General features: G+C 35.1%; 1 protein-coding gene across 7 annotated transcripts in view; it reads right to left on the bottom strand.

The window, feature by feature from the left end:
- Positions 1 to 17,653, bottom strand: part of PEX5L (peroxisomal biogenesis factor 5 like) — a 190,934-nt gene that overhangs the window by 94,166 nt on the left and 79,115 nt on the right. For 3 of the 7 annotated variants that reach the window (XM_060100064.1, XM_060100061.1, XM_060100059.1), the window contains 2 exons: positions 13,101 to 13,205; positions 3,081 to 3,192 (listed from right to left, as the gene is read on the bottom strand). In XM_060100064.1, coding sequence (XP_059956047.1) covers positions 3,081 to 3,192; positions 13,101 to 13,205 — 217 coding nt within the window. Of the gene's footprint in view, positions 1 to 3,080; positions 3,193 to 13,100; positions 13,206 to 15,499; positions 15,566 to 17,653 lie in introns of those variants that run through there. The other 4 variants (XM_060100062.1, XM_060100060.1, XM_060100063.1 and 1 more) reach the window with 3 other exon arrangements.

Raw genomic sequence — 17,653 nt, forward strand, 5'->3', positions numbered from 1 at the left:
AGAGGTGCATGTCCTGTCCCTATTCTTTTGTCTCTGTTTTTTCTTTTTTCTTTTGCCCTACCCAGGTATGCAGGGAGTTTCTTGCCTTTTGGGAGGTCTGAGGTCTTCTGCCAGTGTTCAGTAGGTGTTCTCTAGGAGTTGTTCCATATGTAGATGTATTTTTGATGTACTTGTGGGGAGGAAGGTGATCTCCACGTCTTACTCCTCTGCCATCTTGAGGGTCTCCCTGACATATATATATATATATATATATATATATATATATATATATATATATATATATATATATATATATATATATATATATATATTTATGGCTGCGTTGGGTCTTCGTTGCTGTGCATGGGCTTTCTCTAGTTGTGGCGAGTGGGGGCTACTCTTCGTTGCAGTACGCAGGCTTCTCATTGCAATGGCTTCTCTTGTTGCGGAGCACGGGCTCTAGGCACGTGGGTTCAATAGTTGTGGCTCATGGGCTCTAGAGCACAAGCTCAGCAGTTGTGGCACACGGGCTTAGTTGCTCCACGGCATGTGGGATCTTCCTGGACCAGGGCTTGAACCCATGTCCCCTGCATTGGCAGGTGGATTCTTTACCACTGCACCACCAGGGAAGCCCTCCCTGACATATATTTTTAAGATTAAAAAAGAACATACTATCAAATAAGAGTCTTCCTTAAGGATAAAAATCTGTGTGACTCAGATGCACTGAATGCTGAGGCCAAGAAATGAAAAACCCATAGTCTCAACATACCATTTTTCCTGTCTTCTTACTTTGGAGGGTGTTATGGATTGAACTGTGTCCCCCCAAAACTCATATGTTGAAGTTTTAACCCCCAGTACCTCAGAATGTAACTTTATTTAGAAATAGGGTCAATGGAGATGTAATTAGTTATGATGAGTCAGATTGGAGTAGGGTGGTAATAAAGAGAGGAAAGTTGGACACAGAGACCGACATGCATACTGGGAGACATGCACACATGTCATGTGAAGATTAGAGTTATGCTTCCACAAGCCAAGGAGCTACCAGAAACCAGGAGAGAGGCCTGGAACAGATCCTTCCCAAGCATCTTCAGAGGAAGCATGGTCCTGCTGACACCTTGATTTTGGACTTCTAGCTTCTAGAATTGTGAGGCAATAAATCTCTGTTGTCTAATCCACTCATTTTGTGGCATTTTGTCATGGCAGGCCTAGGAAACTAATACAGAAGGCAATACTGTAGGTACTGGGATTGCAAGAAATGACATATTTTTTTGATTTTTTTTCCTCCAGTATTTCATAGTTCTCTCTGTTATTTGCTAGAAAAATCAAAGTGAAAAGCAGCTTTTGAGTTGGATATTATGTTGCTCTCTCTGGTGAGCCCTTCCTATGTGACTTAGTTCCATCCTCCCTGAGAGTTGTAGAGGGTACTGGAATCAAGATCCGAGAATTAGGCTTTGCAGCTTTTTCTTAGAACAGCGGGAATTTCTCAGTGTACCCCATTCTCATGGATTTTCCTGCAATTAGAGACACAAGGCTCCTCTGTATTTTTCTGGGGGTAGCTCAGTTTTGGAGGGGTGAGCTCCAGTTTCATAGGTAAGGAGGATGAAACTGATCTGACAGGATCTGAACTTGTTTCATTTCCTGCCTAAAATGTACCAAGTACAATTTTATTTGCTTGATTACTCAAAGCAGTAGTTGAATTTAGAAAATGATTGCTTTGGTGTGATATAAAGAAAGTTAACACATTTGAAAAGGGAAATGTTGGGTGTACTGTTTTCACCTGGTATCTTACAGTAATGGTAACATCTGTTAGAGCTTACATGGTGTTAGCACTTACATAGATTGCTTCATTTAATCTTCCCAAGTAACCTATGAGATATAGATCTTACTACTATTAGACAGATGAGGAAATAGACTTACTTATGCAACTTGCTCAAGGACACAGAGTTGCTAAGTGGCAGAGCTGGGGTTGGAATTCACAAAGTTTAATTCCAGAGACTGTAGACTACACTCCCACATAAAGTGCCTCTATCTTGTGTTAGTTACTCTTATTGTTGTAATTTTTAGCATTTCTTAAAAATCACAATTTCCTTCACCTGTGATTTTCTTCATTTACTTAAAAGTATAATAAAACTATGCCAGGAAGCAGCAGGCTGAGGACATGATGGGGAAATGAAATGAACTTTAACAAGACAGTATATAATTAACCTCTCCTGCCCCCATTAAATTCTCTCCTGCAATCCAATATAACCTTTGTTGTTTGATTCTGGACATCATTCTTTTTTCTTATTTGAACAACATGCCTTTGAGTGTGAATGTTGACTGAATGAAACCAATGCAGAAAGGCTGCCGCTGATCCAGAAGGCGACAAGTAGCTTTTGAGTCAAATCTTCCGTTGTGGCCTCAGGGTGGGCTGTACCTAAGTGACTTAGTTTTCGAATTAGTGAGAATTTAGGTGCAGAGGATGCTGGAGAAGGTGTGATTGATAAACTGGCATCCTGCATTCACTCATTGGATGGCAACTTATTAGTCCCTATACAGATAGCTTACTGTTTGATCATATTTAATTCCAGAACAATGTTCAAATAAATTGTTGTAAGAAGGAGCAACTAATCCATTTATATGACAAAAAAATAAAATTGTCTCAATAATATCCCAAGTCTCTAGGACATTTTAATTGTGATTTCAATCCACTTGAAGGGGTTGCCTATATTTTTATTTTACTGGACTTTTGTCATACAAAATATTTCCAGCCAGAACTTGAAAAACCTTACTCTGAAAGAGATGCTTTTGTTTTAAAGAATTCCTATATGATGTGACTTGAGATGCGAAGATGTAAATATGAAAATTGGCATTGAAAAATGATTCATTGCTAATAGTGGTACTCTAATGTTTATCAAAATTGGTTGGATAATATCCATTGGAGTTTCTTATATTATAAAGAAAAGCAATTTATTGGTTTATATTGAACAGTATATATTCTAAAATTTCATTTCTTTGCAAACATTATTCTCCACTTAAAATGCATTGTGGAAAGAAAATGTGCATTTTTCTATCATGAAAATTAACTCCACTTGAGGATAAGTTAAAAGTGAAAGAATTACCGGCTGTGTTGGACGTTACTGGCCTTGCTATTGCCTCCGATTTGGTTTCACAGAGAAAGTCATCGATGGAGGGACTCAGGAGGGGTCTGCTTTCTTGCTGTTCATTCACCAGCTGGGAATAAATGAACACAGGTGTCAAAGGACTTTGTCCAACTGCAGAATCAGATGAATTAAAATGCAGCCTTGCAACAAAATGAGAATAGCAAGCCTACCAAAAAATAAATCAATCAATAAGTAATGGGATAGAGGCAAGAAAGAAAAAAAAAATCAGGGGATGGGGAATGAGCCTTTCAGCACTGTCATATTTTTGATGCAGCCAACTTCAGTTTTTAAACCTCAAGCTTTTTTTCTCCTCCTAGAACAGTTTTGGAATTATTCTCTAATTTCAGTATGTAGAATATGACACCTATTGAATCACAGTTCCTAAGGGTCAATCTCACTCTTCATCTGGATAAAAAGGTCTCACTGAGACCTGGAACCATGGCTTCAGACCTTGAGGTGACACATTCTGTTTAGGACTGGTCAGTCATTGCTATGTGGTAAGAGCATGCATACACACAGAGATCCGTGTGCGTGAATAAACGCTCTTTTTCTCTCTCTCTTAAAAAGCTCAAGTCACCTAAAGGCACATGCCCTTCCTTACATTTCCTTGGGATGCTTTTGTAGTGCATAACAAGTATTTTGAGAGAGTAGGAAATATTGTTAACTGTACAGGTATCTATTATATATGTTTGTGAAAATCTGTATGTAAAAGAGATCTCTGTCAATTCAATTATATTTCCCCATTGGTTTGTTCTCTAATTTCAGAAATCTTTCAGTTTGATTTTTATTAGTTCTCATTATCAGTGGCAGCCAACTATTTACTTTCAGTTATTCTGCACTTCTTTGAATCCAAACATCCTTAAGTTCTGTTTCTAAGAGTAAGGGGAAAATTACACTTAAGATAACACAAGTGGTTAGTCCCTAAAAGAACTGTCTTAGTTTTTGGGAGTTTTTATATTGGCCTTTCTTAAAATGGGCATAGTCATCTAGTTTTCTACTTGCTATAGGAAAAAGATGTGCCAAAAAATCTCTAGATTTTAAAATACTTATTTGCAAGGCTGTATTTTAAGAGACACATAAAATAACAAATGAAGTGTTTTGAAGTATTACCAAATCAAAATATTTTCTATGACTCACTTTCACTTCATTATTTCTCTGGCAATGTTAGTGGTATTATAGCTTAGAGCTTATGGACCATGACAAGAGACCTAAATAATGGTAAATATGGGAAGAAAAAATGCAATTCTATTATTGGTGAAGGAGGAATATGGAAGCATTAGTGATTATTCGGGGACTGAAAACCAAGAGGCACCTTTGGTACTTTTACACATTCATACTATTATCTTAACATGGATAAATCTCAGATCTTCACTAAAGTCTAAGATTTTGAGATAGAGTTGGCAATTTAATTTCACTCATATTAATTTGTACATGTTATCGAGGGTTCTAAGCATTAAGAATGCTCATTTTCTTTTAATATTCAAGTTATAGAGATAGAAAAATTTTCAATTATAAGTTTTAGTGTTACTATGTATAAAGACACAGATTTCTCTAAATTATCTGAGGTCTGTTTTGGTTGTAACCTTTTTTGGGGGGATGCTCCTTTAATCCATGAACAAAACTCTTGAGTTTCTTTGCATTTTGTTTTCTGAATTTGAACATTCTTGCATATCACCCATCCTATTTATATTGAAATATTTTTTAATGTTGAGGGACTATGAGCTTTTCATGTTTTGGGGATAAAACATATTAGAATTTTTGTAAATGCCATGGTTTATGCCAGCTCTTCTGAAAATGTGATTAGTTTTCTGGGATCTGTTTTTCATGTATAGGTAGTTCATGTAAAAACTGTGTTTATGCAATTTCTTTAAGACTCATACATTAATGTGTATTTCTTGGGAGAACTTGACCTTTTAGCCATATGTGTTTAGCATATTGAACCCATCTAGTATGATATCAGCATGGTGATGTGGTCTTGATGTAGAAACAATGTCTACCTCCAGGCTGTGTCATTCTCATGGCTGTCAAGGGAGAGCTGGATTCTGCTGTGCTATAAACATCATGGAAGATGAAGGTCACCATCAAATATGGCACCACACTATACTCATAGAATTTATTGTAACAGGCTTACATTTATTACGTTGTGCATTCTGACTACCAGGTCTTATTGACTTAGGCTAAAGTAAAAAAGGTGCAAAAACTCAATACAACCAATACAACTTCAACTTTAAAATACGTATGACATATGTGTGATGTCATAACTCTCTTTGTTAGCCATTATTTCTCTGAAGAAGTCTGATGTTACTGATAGATAACTAAGAAAATTTATTCTCTTAGTCCTGGCCTTGAGAAATATCCATTATTATGTAAAAGGTACATATGATTTATATTCCACAAAAGCCCCCTTATACTTTTTCTTTACTTTGGATACAATTAAATTCCTTTGTAAATAAAAGGACTAATAATTTATTTCCAAATCATAGCTCTGTGAGTAGGTGTGTAGAATAGACTTAGATTACATATGGTTTTAGAAGACCAGGGTATTAGATTTCTGCAGATACTTTTAATTGCAAACACTGAAAAATTACAGTCTAAATTTGATAAAAGAATTCTAGAAAGTAAGACCTTTCCACATAAATATCTAAACGGAAAAACAAAGGAAAGGCACAATTAATTGAAAGGCCTATCCTTTTAGGCAAGTCTGTAATAGGATTTTTTTTTTTTGAGTCTCTCTCCTCATTCAAACTAAAGACTTATTTTCTAGAGAAAGCACTTCTAGCACTCAGATTTTCTCAGCATAGGAAGAAAAGAATACCAAAGAGAAGGTTATTCAGAGAGGCACTAGAGAGCCCAAGGTGTGGCTTCTCCTCATAAGGTCTTTTCTACACCTACTGTCTTATTTGTGACCACACTTCACCCCTGGACTAGAGTTGTTCCCATAACATGTCTGTCCCGTTCCCATAACTGAGCTGTTCCTGTGACTTTCTTCCATAGATACAAATCAAAGAGGAAACTTCACATTATTTTCTGAGTCTGTGCTTTTCAAGCTAGAGCACCGTTTAGCTGTCGGCAAATGCTGAGATTGGAGTGGGGATAGTGGCAGGGCTCAAGGGTGAAGAGGATGAAAGGTCAGATTTCAGATAGCATGGAAAGGTAATTTGGGAACTGAAGGTTTTTGGGTTTTGATTGAGATATGGAAGATGAAATAGGAAATATCATGAAAAAAAATCTTTTGTTATTAACTCTGAGGTAAGAGGCTATGTCTTACTCCTTACTCATATTTATATCCTTCACAACTTTGAATAGAATGTCTTCATATAAGAGGGGCTCAATAAATGGCTACCAAATGGGACAGTGACTTTGCAGAAACTGAAGATATAAAAATATCTATCTCAAACAGTCCAATTTTGAACTGTATCTTCAGTCAGATGAATTTAAGAATCATTATTTTAGCCCTATTAAGTCCCATTTTATTTTTACTTATATAGATAAGAATGGCTTTTCACATGCCTCCCTCCTGATTTTCAAACAAATTTATGGTTTTCCTATGGTGACTTGAGAACAAGCAAACCTTTTAGGTCATAAAGTAATATTGCAAACTGAACTGAATCCCCCAAATAGTTCCCCTAAGCTTTACTCCCAAATTGTATGCCATTTATTGTCTTTATTCATTGGTAGGATAGAGCTTATTGACTTCCTCTTAGAATTACTTCCTTCAGTTTGAAATAGTTTATGAACTTACCTCATTTCATCCTTCTGGCACAGAGTACGTTGATGTTATAAAAATAATAAAAGTGAGTCAAAAAGTTTCCAATTTTTTTTTTTTGAATAACTGAGTGGGAGTGATTGCAATTGTGGTCCAATCAGATGATCTTAACTGAGTTAAAATGACTCACTTCATTTGTTGCTAAGGCCTTTATTTCAACTTTACATTTAAAATTTTCCTTTATTATTCTTCTTTGTCCTCTTTTCAATATTTAGATTAGTTCAAAGGCCTTTCTAATGGTGACAGATTCTTATTTCTCTTTCAGGACCCTGTTCTATTGATACATTGTCTGGGAACCTTCTTCAGCTCTAGGCAGCAAGTGCCTTCTTACAACATCTCCGTGTTCCCATGCTTTACCCAATTTTATAACCTTAGTTTCACTTGTTTCCTCCCACTAGACTATGATCTCTTTGAAGGTAGAGACCTAATCCAATTAATTTTTGTATCTCATAGTGGCAGTTTAATAAATGTTGACTGATTTTACACAGTCCAACTGAATGGTGAATTGTATAAAAGAATGATTGCATGGGCATCCTCAATTTCATATGGGGTTTGATCAACTCATAGAGAGGCCAGTGGTCCTCAGAAATGTTTACTAAATTCCTGGCAAATTTTAAACCACAAATCTAAGTCCACTTTCCCCCACTGTCACATCATTGAAATGCTTGGAAACCTAGAGGTATCTAAAGGAACATTTCCAAACGCAAGGCTTCTTACCAAGAAGTCAAAAATGCCAAGAATGAATGCCTAATGAGAAAAATTGAAATAAAGGCATGGACCTGCCTCATTCCATCTTTGGAAGCAGGACATGGACCAATGCAAGTGGGAAGCCAGTGGTACTTTAAGAAATAACACCACTACCTCACTCAGAGATTTTAAATCAGAGATTCAAATTTGGAGATTCTGAGAGAAAGCCCTTACACAGTCAATGGACATGGAAACAAAAGGAAGTAGCAGAAGTAAGAAGACAGGTGAGAACTCACATGTAGGAGCTTCTTGTCACTCAGAATTCAAGACTATTGATCCTTTACACCTTCCTTGTAATCATAGGTTGTAAATGAAATATTCAGTCAAATGCCTTCAATTTACTTATGACTTAGTCAGACCGGTCAGTTGATGTGGCTAATAGCCACCACAGGACAAAATTGGTTCTTATTTTATATCAATACTGTGTTTAGTGTTGAGCAGAATGCAGACAATATCATCCACCTTTAATGAGTTATTGTCTGTTTTAAAACTTTGTCTAAAAATACATTTGCCTTAGTTCAACTTGAATTTCCTTAATTTAAATGTTAAAAAATTAAATTATTATATGATCTAAGCTGAATATTTAACCAAGATGAAAGGAGAGTATTTTGTTTTTAAATACTGCCTGCCACTTAAGCTCCAGTGTATTAAAGATAGCTTGTTTTATGACTTAAGTCTAAGTTTATTTATCTTTATTTATTTATTTTTTTTTTGCGGTACATGGGCCTCTCACTGCTGTGGCCTCTCCCGCTGTGGAGCACAGGCTCCGGATGCACAGACTCAGCGGCCATGGCTCACGGGCCCAGCCACTCCGTGGCATGTGGGATCCTCCCAGACCGGGGCACGAACCCGTGTCCCCTGCATCGGCAGGCGGACTCAACCACTGCGCCACCAGGGAAGCCCTAAGTTTATTTATCTTTAAACAATATATTGCTTAGGTGTTTCATTAAAAAATATAGAGCTAAAGTTTGTGATAGCTTATATCACTAAGAATTAACTCCAAACCAAAATACATTTTAGGTGAGAAAACAAGGTCTGTATAGGATAATAACTCATTATTCTATAATTTTACACTTCAGATTGATGATCTTTATCTATTGTTTTAAAGTAAAATATTCCGTTTTTATTTTTAAACATTTTAGTATTTAAAGAATGATTTTAAAAGTTAAAACACTGAAGCTAATAAGCTAAAAAACAGTTGACAAATATCTCATATTTGTAATGTTGATTTAAAAGTTTGTAAAAAAATACCAGTCTTTTTATCTCACCTAAATAATAGAAAAATTAAGATTGTTTTTATATAAATAAAAACACAAATATGCTTTCAATAGACATATCTTTATGCATTTTGAAAATTCCTTTATTATTTGCACTCTCTTGATTAAAAGTACAATATATGTCATTTGTTAAGTAGGTTTTCATTCATAATTTTATAATTAAACTATTGTTTATGGCTTTATTAGTCCTATCCAAATTTAGAAACGTGTGCAAAGCCCATCAAAATAGCCACCATATTAAAACTAAGTTGACTGACTCAATCCATTGAAAAGAGGAAACTGAAACATTACTATGCACCCCTTAGTATTCAGCCTTTGAAGGCTTTGTCATAGTAATTCTGCTACCCGACTGAATTAATTTCTTGTGAGCTAATAGTACTAATGGTACTGCCCCATCCCCCAGTTCTTTATATGGGTCTCAGTGGATCTTCCTGTAAAGGATAACCATGTGATAATTTTCAACTCTTTGACTTGATCTAAATGTCAACCAACTGACAACAAATATTTTCCTGACAGGATAGTTAGACATAAAAATGTGAATCTATTCATGGGGAAATGAACAAATATTATTGTTTACAGCTTGGATAGTACTAACATCAAGGCAGGAAGGAGAATATAATTAAAGCAATTGTTTAAAGTTAGTAACTGAAAACCCAAACAAGACTGTATTTAGCAGCCTTGTGAATGTTTTTCCAATCAAGGACATTACTTTTTTATCTTTATCAGACACAATATTAAATCAGTATCAAACTATAAGGGGTGGGGACAGATAGAAAAACAAAGCCTGAGTTTAAAAAAATTCCCCTGACAAGAAGAGGTCTGGAACATGTAGTTTTAAGACACTGTGCTCTACAGCAAAAAATGAATGGGCTATTCCTTACTTACAAAAGTACCAGGGGAGGTGGTTAAAATGAAAATTTCTGAAGGTTCCTTATGAGAGAAAAATATTCCCTAAAGCCATTTCATTCTCATAAAGAAGAATAAAATTTTTTTCTGTGATATGCTCAATTTTCTGGCACAGTTTGCCCTTCTAGCCTCAAACTGTATTTATTTATACCATTACAGTCTAGAGTAGTACTGTTCAATGGAAATATAACGAGAGCCTGGTAATCTTAAATTTTCTAGTAGCCACTTTAAAAATAGTGAAAAGAAACAGGTGAAAATAATTTTAATAACACATTTTGTTTAGCCCAATATATCCAAAATATTATTTCAACATGTAATGAATATAAAAATTATTAATGTGATAGTTTACATTATTTTTCTTTGGACTAAATCTTCAAAACTTGGTATGTATTTTATACTTACAGCATATCTCAATTCGGGGTATCCACAAAGCACTCAATAGCCACGTGTGGCTAGCAGCTACTGTATTGAACAGCACAGGTCTAGAGAAACTCTATTTCCTCTAAGACTTCATGTTTCACATATTTTTTTCCCTTCAAAACTCTCATCAATGCACATGTGTTTCCATACTGTTTGACTTAAAGTGTTAGTGTAGGACAGCATGAACTTGAACTACTATGAAGAGCTTGACACATTGTTTAGCAAAGAATTAATAATTAAATGAAATAAAAAGAGCAATTCTCAGGGGTCCGACAATTTCTGAGTTCAGGTCACCTGGCCAACTCTTCTGTTTTGTTCAATTTGTTCAATGTACTATAAATGACTTGACTGGAGTATGCTTGGCTAAATCTATCTAAAAGTGATCCTAATAATCACATAATACAAAAATGCTTCAATATAAACTATTCTACACTTACCAATCTGTGGAATGAACAGTTACTAAACAAATTAGGGACTCAGTGTTTCAAGGACTTATTCTGTATTTTATCAATTATGATTGTCCTAAAGACATTACTGAGAGAGCGGCAATTAGTTTCAGACATTTCTGGAATCTGTGAATGAGCAGCTGGCATCGACACACCAGTGATGAAGATGAGTCAATGTGTCCTGCAGTATGTAGCACTATGTCATAGGGGCTTTACAGGAGACATGGGACAGACATGTTTCAAGACACTAATACATTCACACAAGATAACGAGTAAGAATGTGGTATGGTACACAGATTGGATGCTGTGGTTGCCATGAGAAGTACTCACTTTTTCAGATCATTCTGCTGCTTTTTGGCTTGTGCATGCCACTGGTGCATAGCAGGGAAGAAGCCACTTGTGTATAGTGGAAAAAGTATATCAACTAATAAAACCACATTTGACTGAGAAATAATTGTATCACAGCTGTCACAGGATTAATTCCATAAGATTATCAACACAATAGGTGCACTGCATTTTATGAATCAGAACTCTCCATTTGCTGATTCATAAACTAGTCACTATGCAACAAGTATATGATGCATCAAAGAAAGCATTATATCATCTTCATGCAGTAAAATTGTAACTATTACCTCAAAAACAGTTAATGCAACATTAGACAGGGATTAAAGAAGGAAATTGGTACACACAAATGTTCTGAATATGAGAAAATGGTAATAATTACAGTTTCTTTTCTAATTAAAAAAATCAAAATTCTTATTTTACATTAAATTTAGATTAAAGTTTAGGTTATAGTGGTAATTTTGGACATTTGAAAAGGATTACTGGAAAGTGCATAGCAATGCATGGTTTTGAAGAAAAAGAATTTTGGGCACTAGAGCCTGTCCTAAATCGTGATGTCCTGAAATGATATGCTGCAGCACAACTATGCCAATTGCAAATTTGGATAGGTTTTACCTACTGATGAATATGGCTCTACCATTAGCTGAGAACTCCAAGTGGTTCTCACCTCCCATAACATTCACCTGAGGAACTGTGGACTGTATATTTTGGATATGGATTCTACAAAGGCAGGAGATCAATGTAAAACTGTATATGTTTTACTATGTAAACTAAGTAAAGAATGGAGGCCTTGGTAAACATTAAGCAAATTTCTTTCCAACTATTACTATGTGTCATTGGGAAGAAGCATCTCCTCTTTTGGATTAAAACAAAAACAAAAACAAAAACCTCACAACATAAGATTATCCCAAAGTCCTGGGAATCTTTATAACTTTTTTATTATTCAATTTTGATGTTATATGTTATTATAATTTTCATTACTTACAGCATAGTGTTTAGAATGAAATGAAACCACACATGTTGGCAGCAGCTGGGGATGTGATCTGATGATATTCTAAAAATAAGTTGCCATAATTTAGCTTTTGATATAAATGCCTTTCATGAGGAATTTAAATGGACATTTTTCTAAATCTAGACATGTTCATATAATTGGAACTGAATCACTGTATTTACTAGTGCATTATGGAGAAAAAAAAGAAATGTTTAAGATAACAATCTAATCTAAATTATAAGATAAATGCAAGTAAGTAATTTTGCATTTAAGAATTTAAAACTGATAGTTCCACAGAGTGGTGATGAGTATATTATACATACATATGTATGTGGATTTTACAGGGTGTTTCAAAAGTCCCTGAGGACATACAGGATTCATTCTCAGTGTGTGTTTGCATACAAATGCAAATCTTTTTCTATACTTATTATAATAAATACTGAAAATGCCCCTCATGTGCTTTTAATAGGGACGATAGTTTTGTTGTCAAGGTCACTAGTAGAAGAGGGGCCACAAATGCCATTTTCTGCATGGAGACTCAGGGACTTCTGGCTCATTCCTGTAAATTAGTTATCCACATAAATATGTATAGACATACGTAGTATGCATAGTCACAACATAAATATATTTAACACTTACGAAATTTTAGATATTCTACTGGTAAACTGACATATGTATGCAATATAAGTTGTATTTATTCATAGGAATTTGATTTTTTTTTTGGTTGTTGTTCAAATGTACCATTAGCTTAATTGTTATTTCTTTCCCAAAGTTGTTAACAAGACTCCTTTATAAAGAAGCGACATGTTTTACTTGCACATATATTTTCTTTTTCTTTCTTTAACTAAAGTTTAGTAATGAAAATTAATATCCACAAATAAGTAACTAAATGATGGAATTTTCCTTTTTTTTTTAGCAATTTTGGTTTTCATTTTATATTGTATAATTGTTTCATTGAAACTGTGTTTTTAAAAAAATTGGATCGAGTTAATGTTTTGTTTTGTTTTTTTCTAGTTAAGAATCACAATATCTGATATATTAACATATGTCAGCTTCCTACAGGAACCCTAAGGGTCTGCCCACCTGTGATGTCATAGTAAGGAGGGGCTTTTCTTCAGCAGACTCCTCCCTCGGTATCTCCTTCATCACCATGGCAACAGCCTTATCTGCCGCCCTAGAGCCTTTTCCCTATAACAGTGAAATCAACAATGACTTGTGTCAGGAGAAATCTTTAACTTATTGTTTATCACAAGATATTCTAATGTTTAAAGAGCAATCCAACATAAATGAAGAGGTAGGCTGCTGCAAGTGAATCTTGAGGCTTTTGGCTGAGGAGAAAACACACAAAATCTGAAAAAAGATTATTTGTGAACTTTTTAGTTAGCTACTTTTTCACCTTTACAGCTGACATATTACATTTAATTTTAACATAGTATTTTATATGTATAATATATTTTAAGGCAATTTACATGACATGACAATTTTTATAGTACTGATTTAAAAACACTATAGATTGCCTGTTATGTTCATTTAAAACTTATTCCTATATAATCCCTAAGTGTTTTGAATGGCAGTGAGGAGTCTGGATTAGGGATTAGGATCAGGGTCTCTGTCCCACAGAGGACTTCTGCTCAGTGATCTCTGGAGTCTGTCATTTTTGAGTGGATCGGGCATAAAAAGTAAACGTGTCATAAAACCTCTAAAAATTCTTCGGCAGCCTAACATCACAGGAATTCACCCAGCTTGTTTATTTTGGGGAGGTAGTATGAAAAAAATTTGCAACTCTCAATGTTCTTGAGATCAAAAAAATTTAATAGCATTTTAGAAATGTCTTTTAATTGGAGAATCTCATAAATCCAGGTGTAAATAAAGGATGATTAATAATAGAGGCAATGATATATTGACATCTACAAATTTTTGGCCTCATACAAGCATAACTATGGACTGTAAAGGGGTATGCTGGTTTTCTGGGGTTTTAGTTTACCAGATTATTAAGTTTTTGAGAGTAGATAGGGCATAAGGGAAAAAAACAAAAAACAAAATATCACCTTCCCAACCCAGTTAGCAACGGCTCATGCTATGTAAAAATTAAATAATCTTTAAACACTTCAAAAACAAAACCTTCCATTTTCTTTGGTCTCTGGGTAGAGCCTCTCTGGAGAAAACAACCTTATACTAGGTGCAGACGTCAATATCTGTGTTGTAAATCTACTTAAAATAAAAATGTAGCACACAGAGATATAGGCAAAGAAACAAAATGGACATATGAGGGTCCATTGTCTGAAAGGGAATTAAGAGCTATGGTCACTATTAACTCCAGAGGTTAATAAATCTTGATAGTCTCTATGCAACTAAAGAGGATAGAATTACATTATGATCTTTGGTTTACACAGGGCTTTAAGTATTTAAAAGGTAGGTTGACTCTAAGAAGCAGAACATTGTCCATTTTTTCAGGCATTGCCTTTCTAAAATGTAATGAGTGGCAGCTTTTATTTATGGGAACAAAGAAAAACTTTCTGTATAGTTACTACATTTAAAAATGTGTGAATCACTTTACAATGCTGAAAGTTTGTTTCTTTGGTTTGTAACTTAAAAACTAGCATTATTGAATGATAATATGTTATTTCTATGATAGAAAATCAACTATTAGAGATTTTATTCATCAGATATAACAGTGGTAATTTTCTTATGTGTTCTGAAAAGTTTATATGGGCACAATCCTTAGATTAACTGAATTCTGGAAGAATAAAGGGCAACAGTGATTCACTGCATACAAATTGGGGTGCATAATGATCCAGGTTTTTCCTTTAATGAAGCAATGTCATCTTCCTAAAATAGAGATACATACAGTTCTGAATTCTGGGAAAAGATTTATGGCACTCTTAAACTATTTGACATTTTTTCAAAATATAAAAATTATTTGGATAAAACATTACATACTGTAAGCTCAGTATACCTTTATAAGCTACCCTCATTGACAGATTATATATAGTTTAACAAATATTTTTGCAGCTTATTTTTTTCAAAAGAGCAAAATCATTTGTGAAGAATTCTTTCCATGCTCCAAGAGGTTTAATAATATAGCAATAAACAAAGTGGCATGCTTATATTTAAATTCGTAATATATTGTTTAAAACATATCTAATGTTACAAGGTAAAATTTAAAAAATAATGATTCAGACTCTTTTCTTGGGCTAAGAAAAAAATATCAATTGATAAGCATCTCAAAAAATTTCAGGTCAATATTTCAATATACCATTTATTTGAAATGCTACCAATCTATAAACTACGTATAGGTATTTTTCACATGTGCAACTATAATAGCTAGAATTAGCAACGGACATGCCATTTCACTAAAACAAAAACAAAAGAAAACAAAAATTAGTCCTTTCATGCTGAACTCTAGAACAAAGCAGTGGTCAGCTAGAAAGGATGTATAATAAACACATGCGGTGCTTTTTATTTCTTGCAGAAAAACCCACCAAAGCCAGGGTCAGGTCACTTTTTTGAAGACAGTGCCACTTTTTCTTCAAGGTTACACCTACTACCTGAAAAGAGTCATGACACCCAGGTTAGTGCCTGCTAGCGACTTTTTTTGCTTTACAGCCTTTTGGCTTTTGAGTTATTACCCCATGAGCCTCACTGTTTCACAAGTGTGGTATAGTCCGAGAACAGAGCAGGAAGGTCGGCCACGTGACATCTCCATGGTGTCTAAAACCACTGCCAAATCACATGAATGCACTCATATATCAAACCAAGATTTCCCCCAGACTGTATTGCCACCTCCACCTTGTACCTTAAAATCAAGCTGTGTCATTTCTGACTTGTCCATTTATCTTGTGGGATAATGCTTCTAGAATTCAGAAAATGTCTGATAACTGAGTTGGCAATTCATGAAACTATACAACTTGGCTTATCAGCAGCTCTGCAGGGCTGACAGTAATTCAACTGTGCAGGTTTTTTTTTTTTAATTCAGTGTCTTAAAACATTGTAAGAAATATATACACATAATTATCCAAAGTTCAAGCTCAATTTTCTAAATAGAACTACACCATAATCTATTATTTGAAACATCATGAAGACAGCAAAAAGGAAATATACACTGACTACACACTCAAGCATATAAATGGATTTAGATTACATTAAATCGGTATGCTTCTAAATACGTCATTCTAGCCACAATAGTGAAACTTTACAAGTTGATTATCGCATTATGACACCCTCTAGCAATTATTTCAGCCTATTTCTTTTCAAATAATACTTCAAAATCACCTTTTCCCACTTCCTTACTGAATCTCTTGAGATGTTTTTGATTGTTTAGAAAACAGTATCAGCATAAAGGGAAACATCTCTCTTTTTTTGTGATTTGCTGTGGAAAATTCTTTGATTTTTAAAAAATTTCTTTTATCATTTTGTTTCTTCACAAATGAAATATATAAAATAGTAGCTTTTCTAACAAATAATAATTCTTGAGAATAATCTTTTTAATTAATTTCTATTATAGCACCAGGCATAAATGAATGAAACAGAGTGTAGCAAGTGACACTAACATTTATTAAGAAAACTCAATTTTGGCCCACTTCTTCTTCTTCTTTTTTAAATATAGAATATAAGAAACAGAGTAGAAAATATTGGAAGTCACAGGATCTTCTGAGGCTGGATACCAGGCTGTGAAGCTATGAGGTATCCTCAGATGAGAAGGTGTGGGCTCTAGGCCTGTCTCACAGGGAAGGATCTAACGTATTTAGAGAAGTTACTGTGTGCTGAACACTCTGCTGGGTGTTTTGCATGTTTTTACTTGTTTGATCTCATGAGAGCCCTGTGGCATAGGTATTACTGTCTTTGCTAGACATTTTTGGGCTTTGAGGCTCAGAGATGGTGTGATTTGGCCAAGGCCTCAAAGCTAAGCCCGGATGGGAACCAGACCCACCTCCCAGTCTGTGTGCTTCCTTCTCTACCACACTGTTCTCTCTCCATCCAGCTTTGTTAGGGGTGGGAGGGCTCTTCCACTCTGCCCTCATCAACTGACCTAAATGCAGGGTTTCCAATGGTATCACCCAAGTTTGGGGCAGCAACCACTTTTCAGTATAATTGCACAGTATGGATCTAAGCATATATTTTGGAGAAATATTTTCTTTAGTCTGCAATGGTCAATAAGAATCAGCCATCCGTAACTTCACTCATGAGCACATTTCTAACAAAATGTTTTCGTTTGTCCTATCTTCTTAGAAAATGAACCTAACATTTCACATACACACAATTTTTTCTGTTCTGTAGATCTTAATAGGCTTATAAGCTTTAGCATCTCTCCAATTATTATTAAATGCTAACTCAATGCCATGAAATGCCATCTTTACTAGGATATTCCTGAGATCTATCTTGGTTGTTTTTTTTTTTTGGTTGTTGTTGTTTTTTTGTTTTTTTTTGTTTGTTTTTTTGCGGTACGCAGGCCTCTCACTGTTGGGGCCTCTCCCGTTGCGGAGCACAGGCTCCAGATGCGCAAGCTCAGTGGCCATGGCTCACGGGCCCAGCCGCTCCGCGGCATGTGGGATCTTCCCAGACCGGGGCACGAACCCGCGTCCCCTGCATTGGCAGGCGGATTCCCAACCACTGCGCCACCAGGGAAGCCCCTGAGA

The sequence above is a fragment of the Mesoplodon densirostris genome, chromosome 5, assembly GCF_025265405.1.
Source record: "Mesoplodon densirostris isolate mMesDen1 chromosome 5, mMesDen1 primary haplotype, whole genome shotgun sequence".
Taxonomy (NCBI): domain Eukaryota; kingdom Metazoa; phylum Chordata; class Mammalia; order Artiodactyla; family Ziphiidae; genus Mesoplodon; species Mesoplodon densirostris.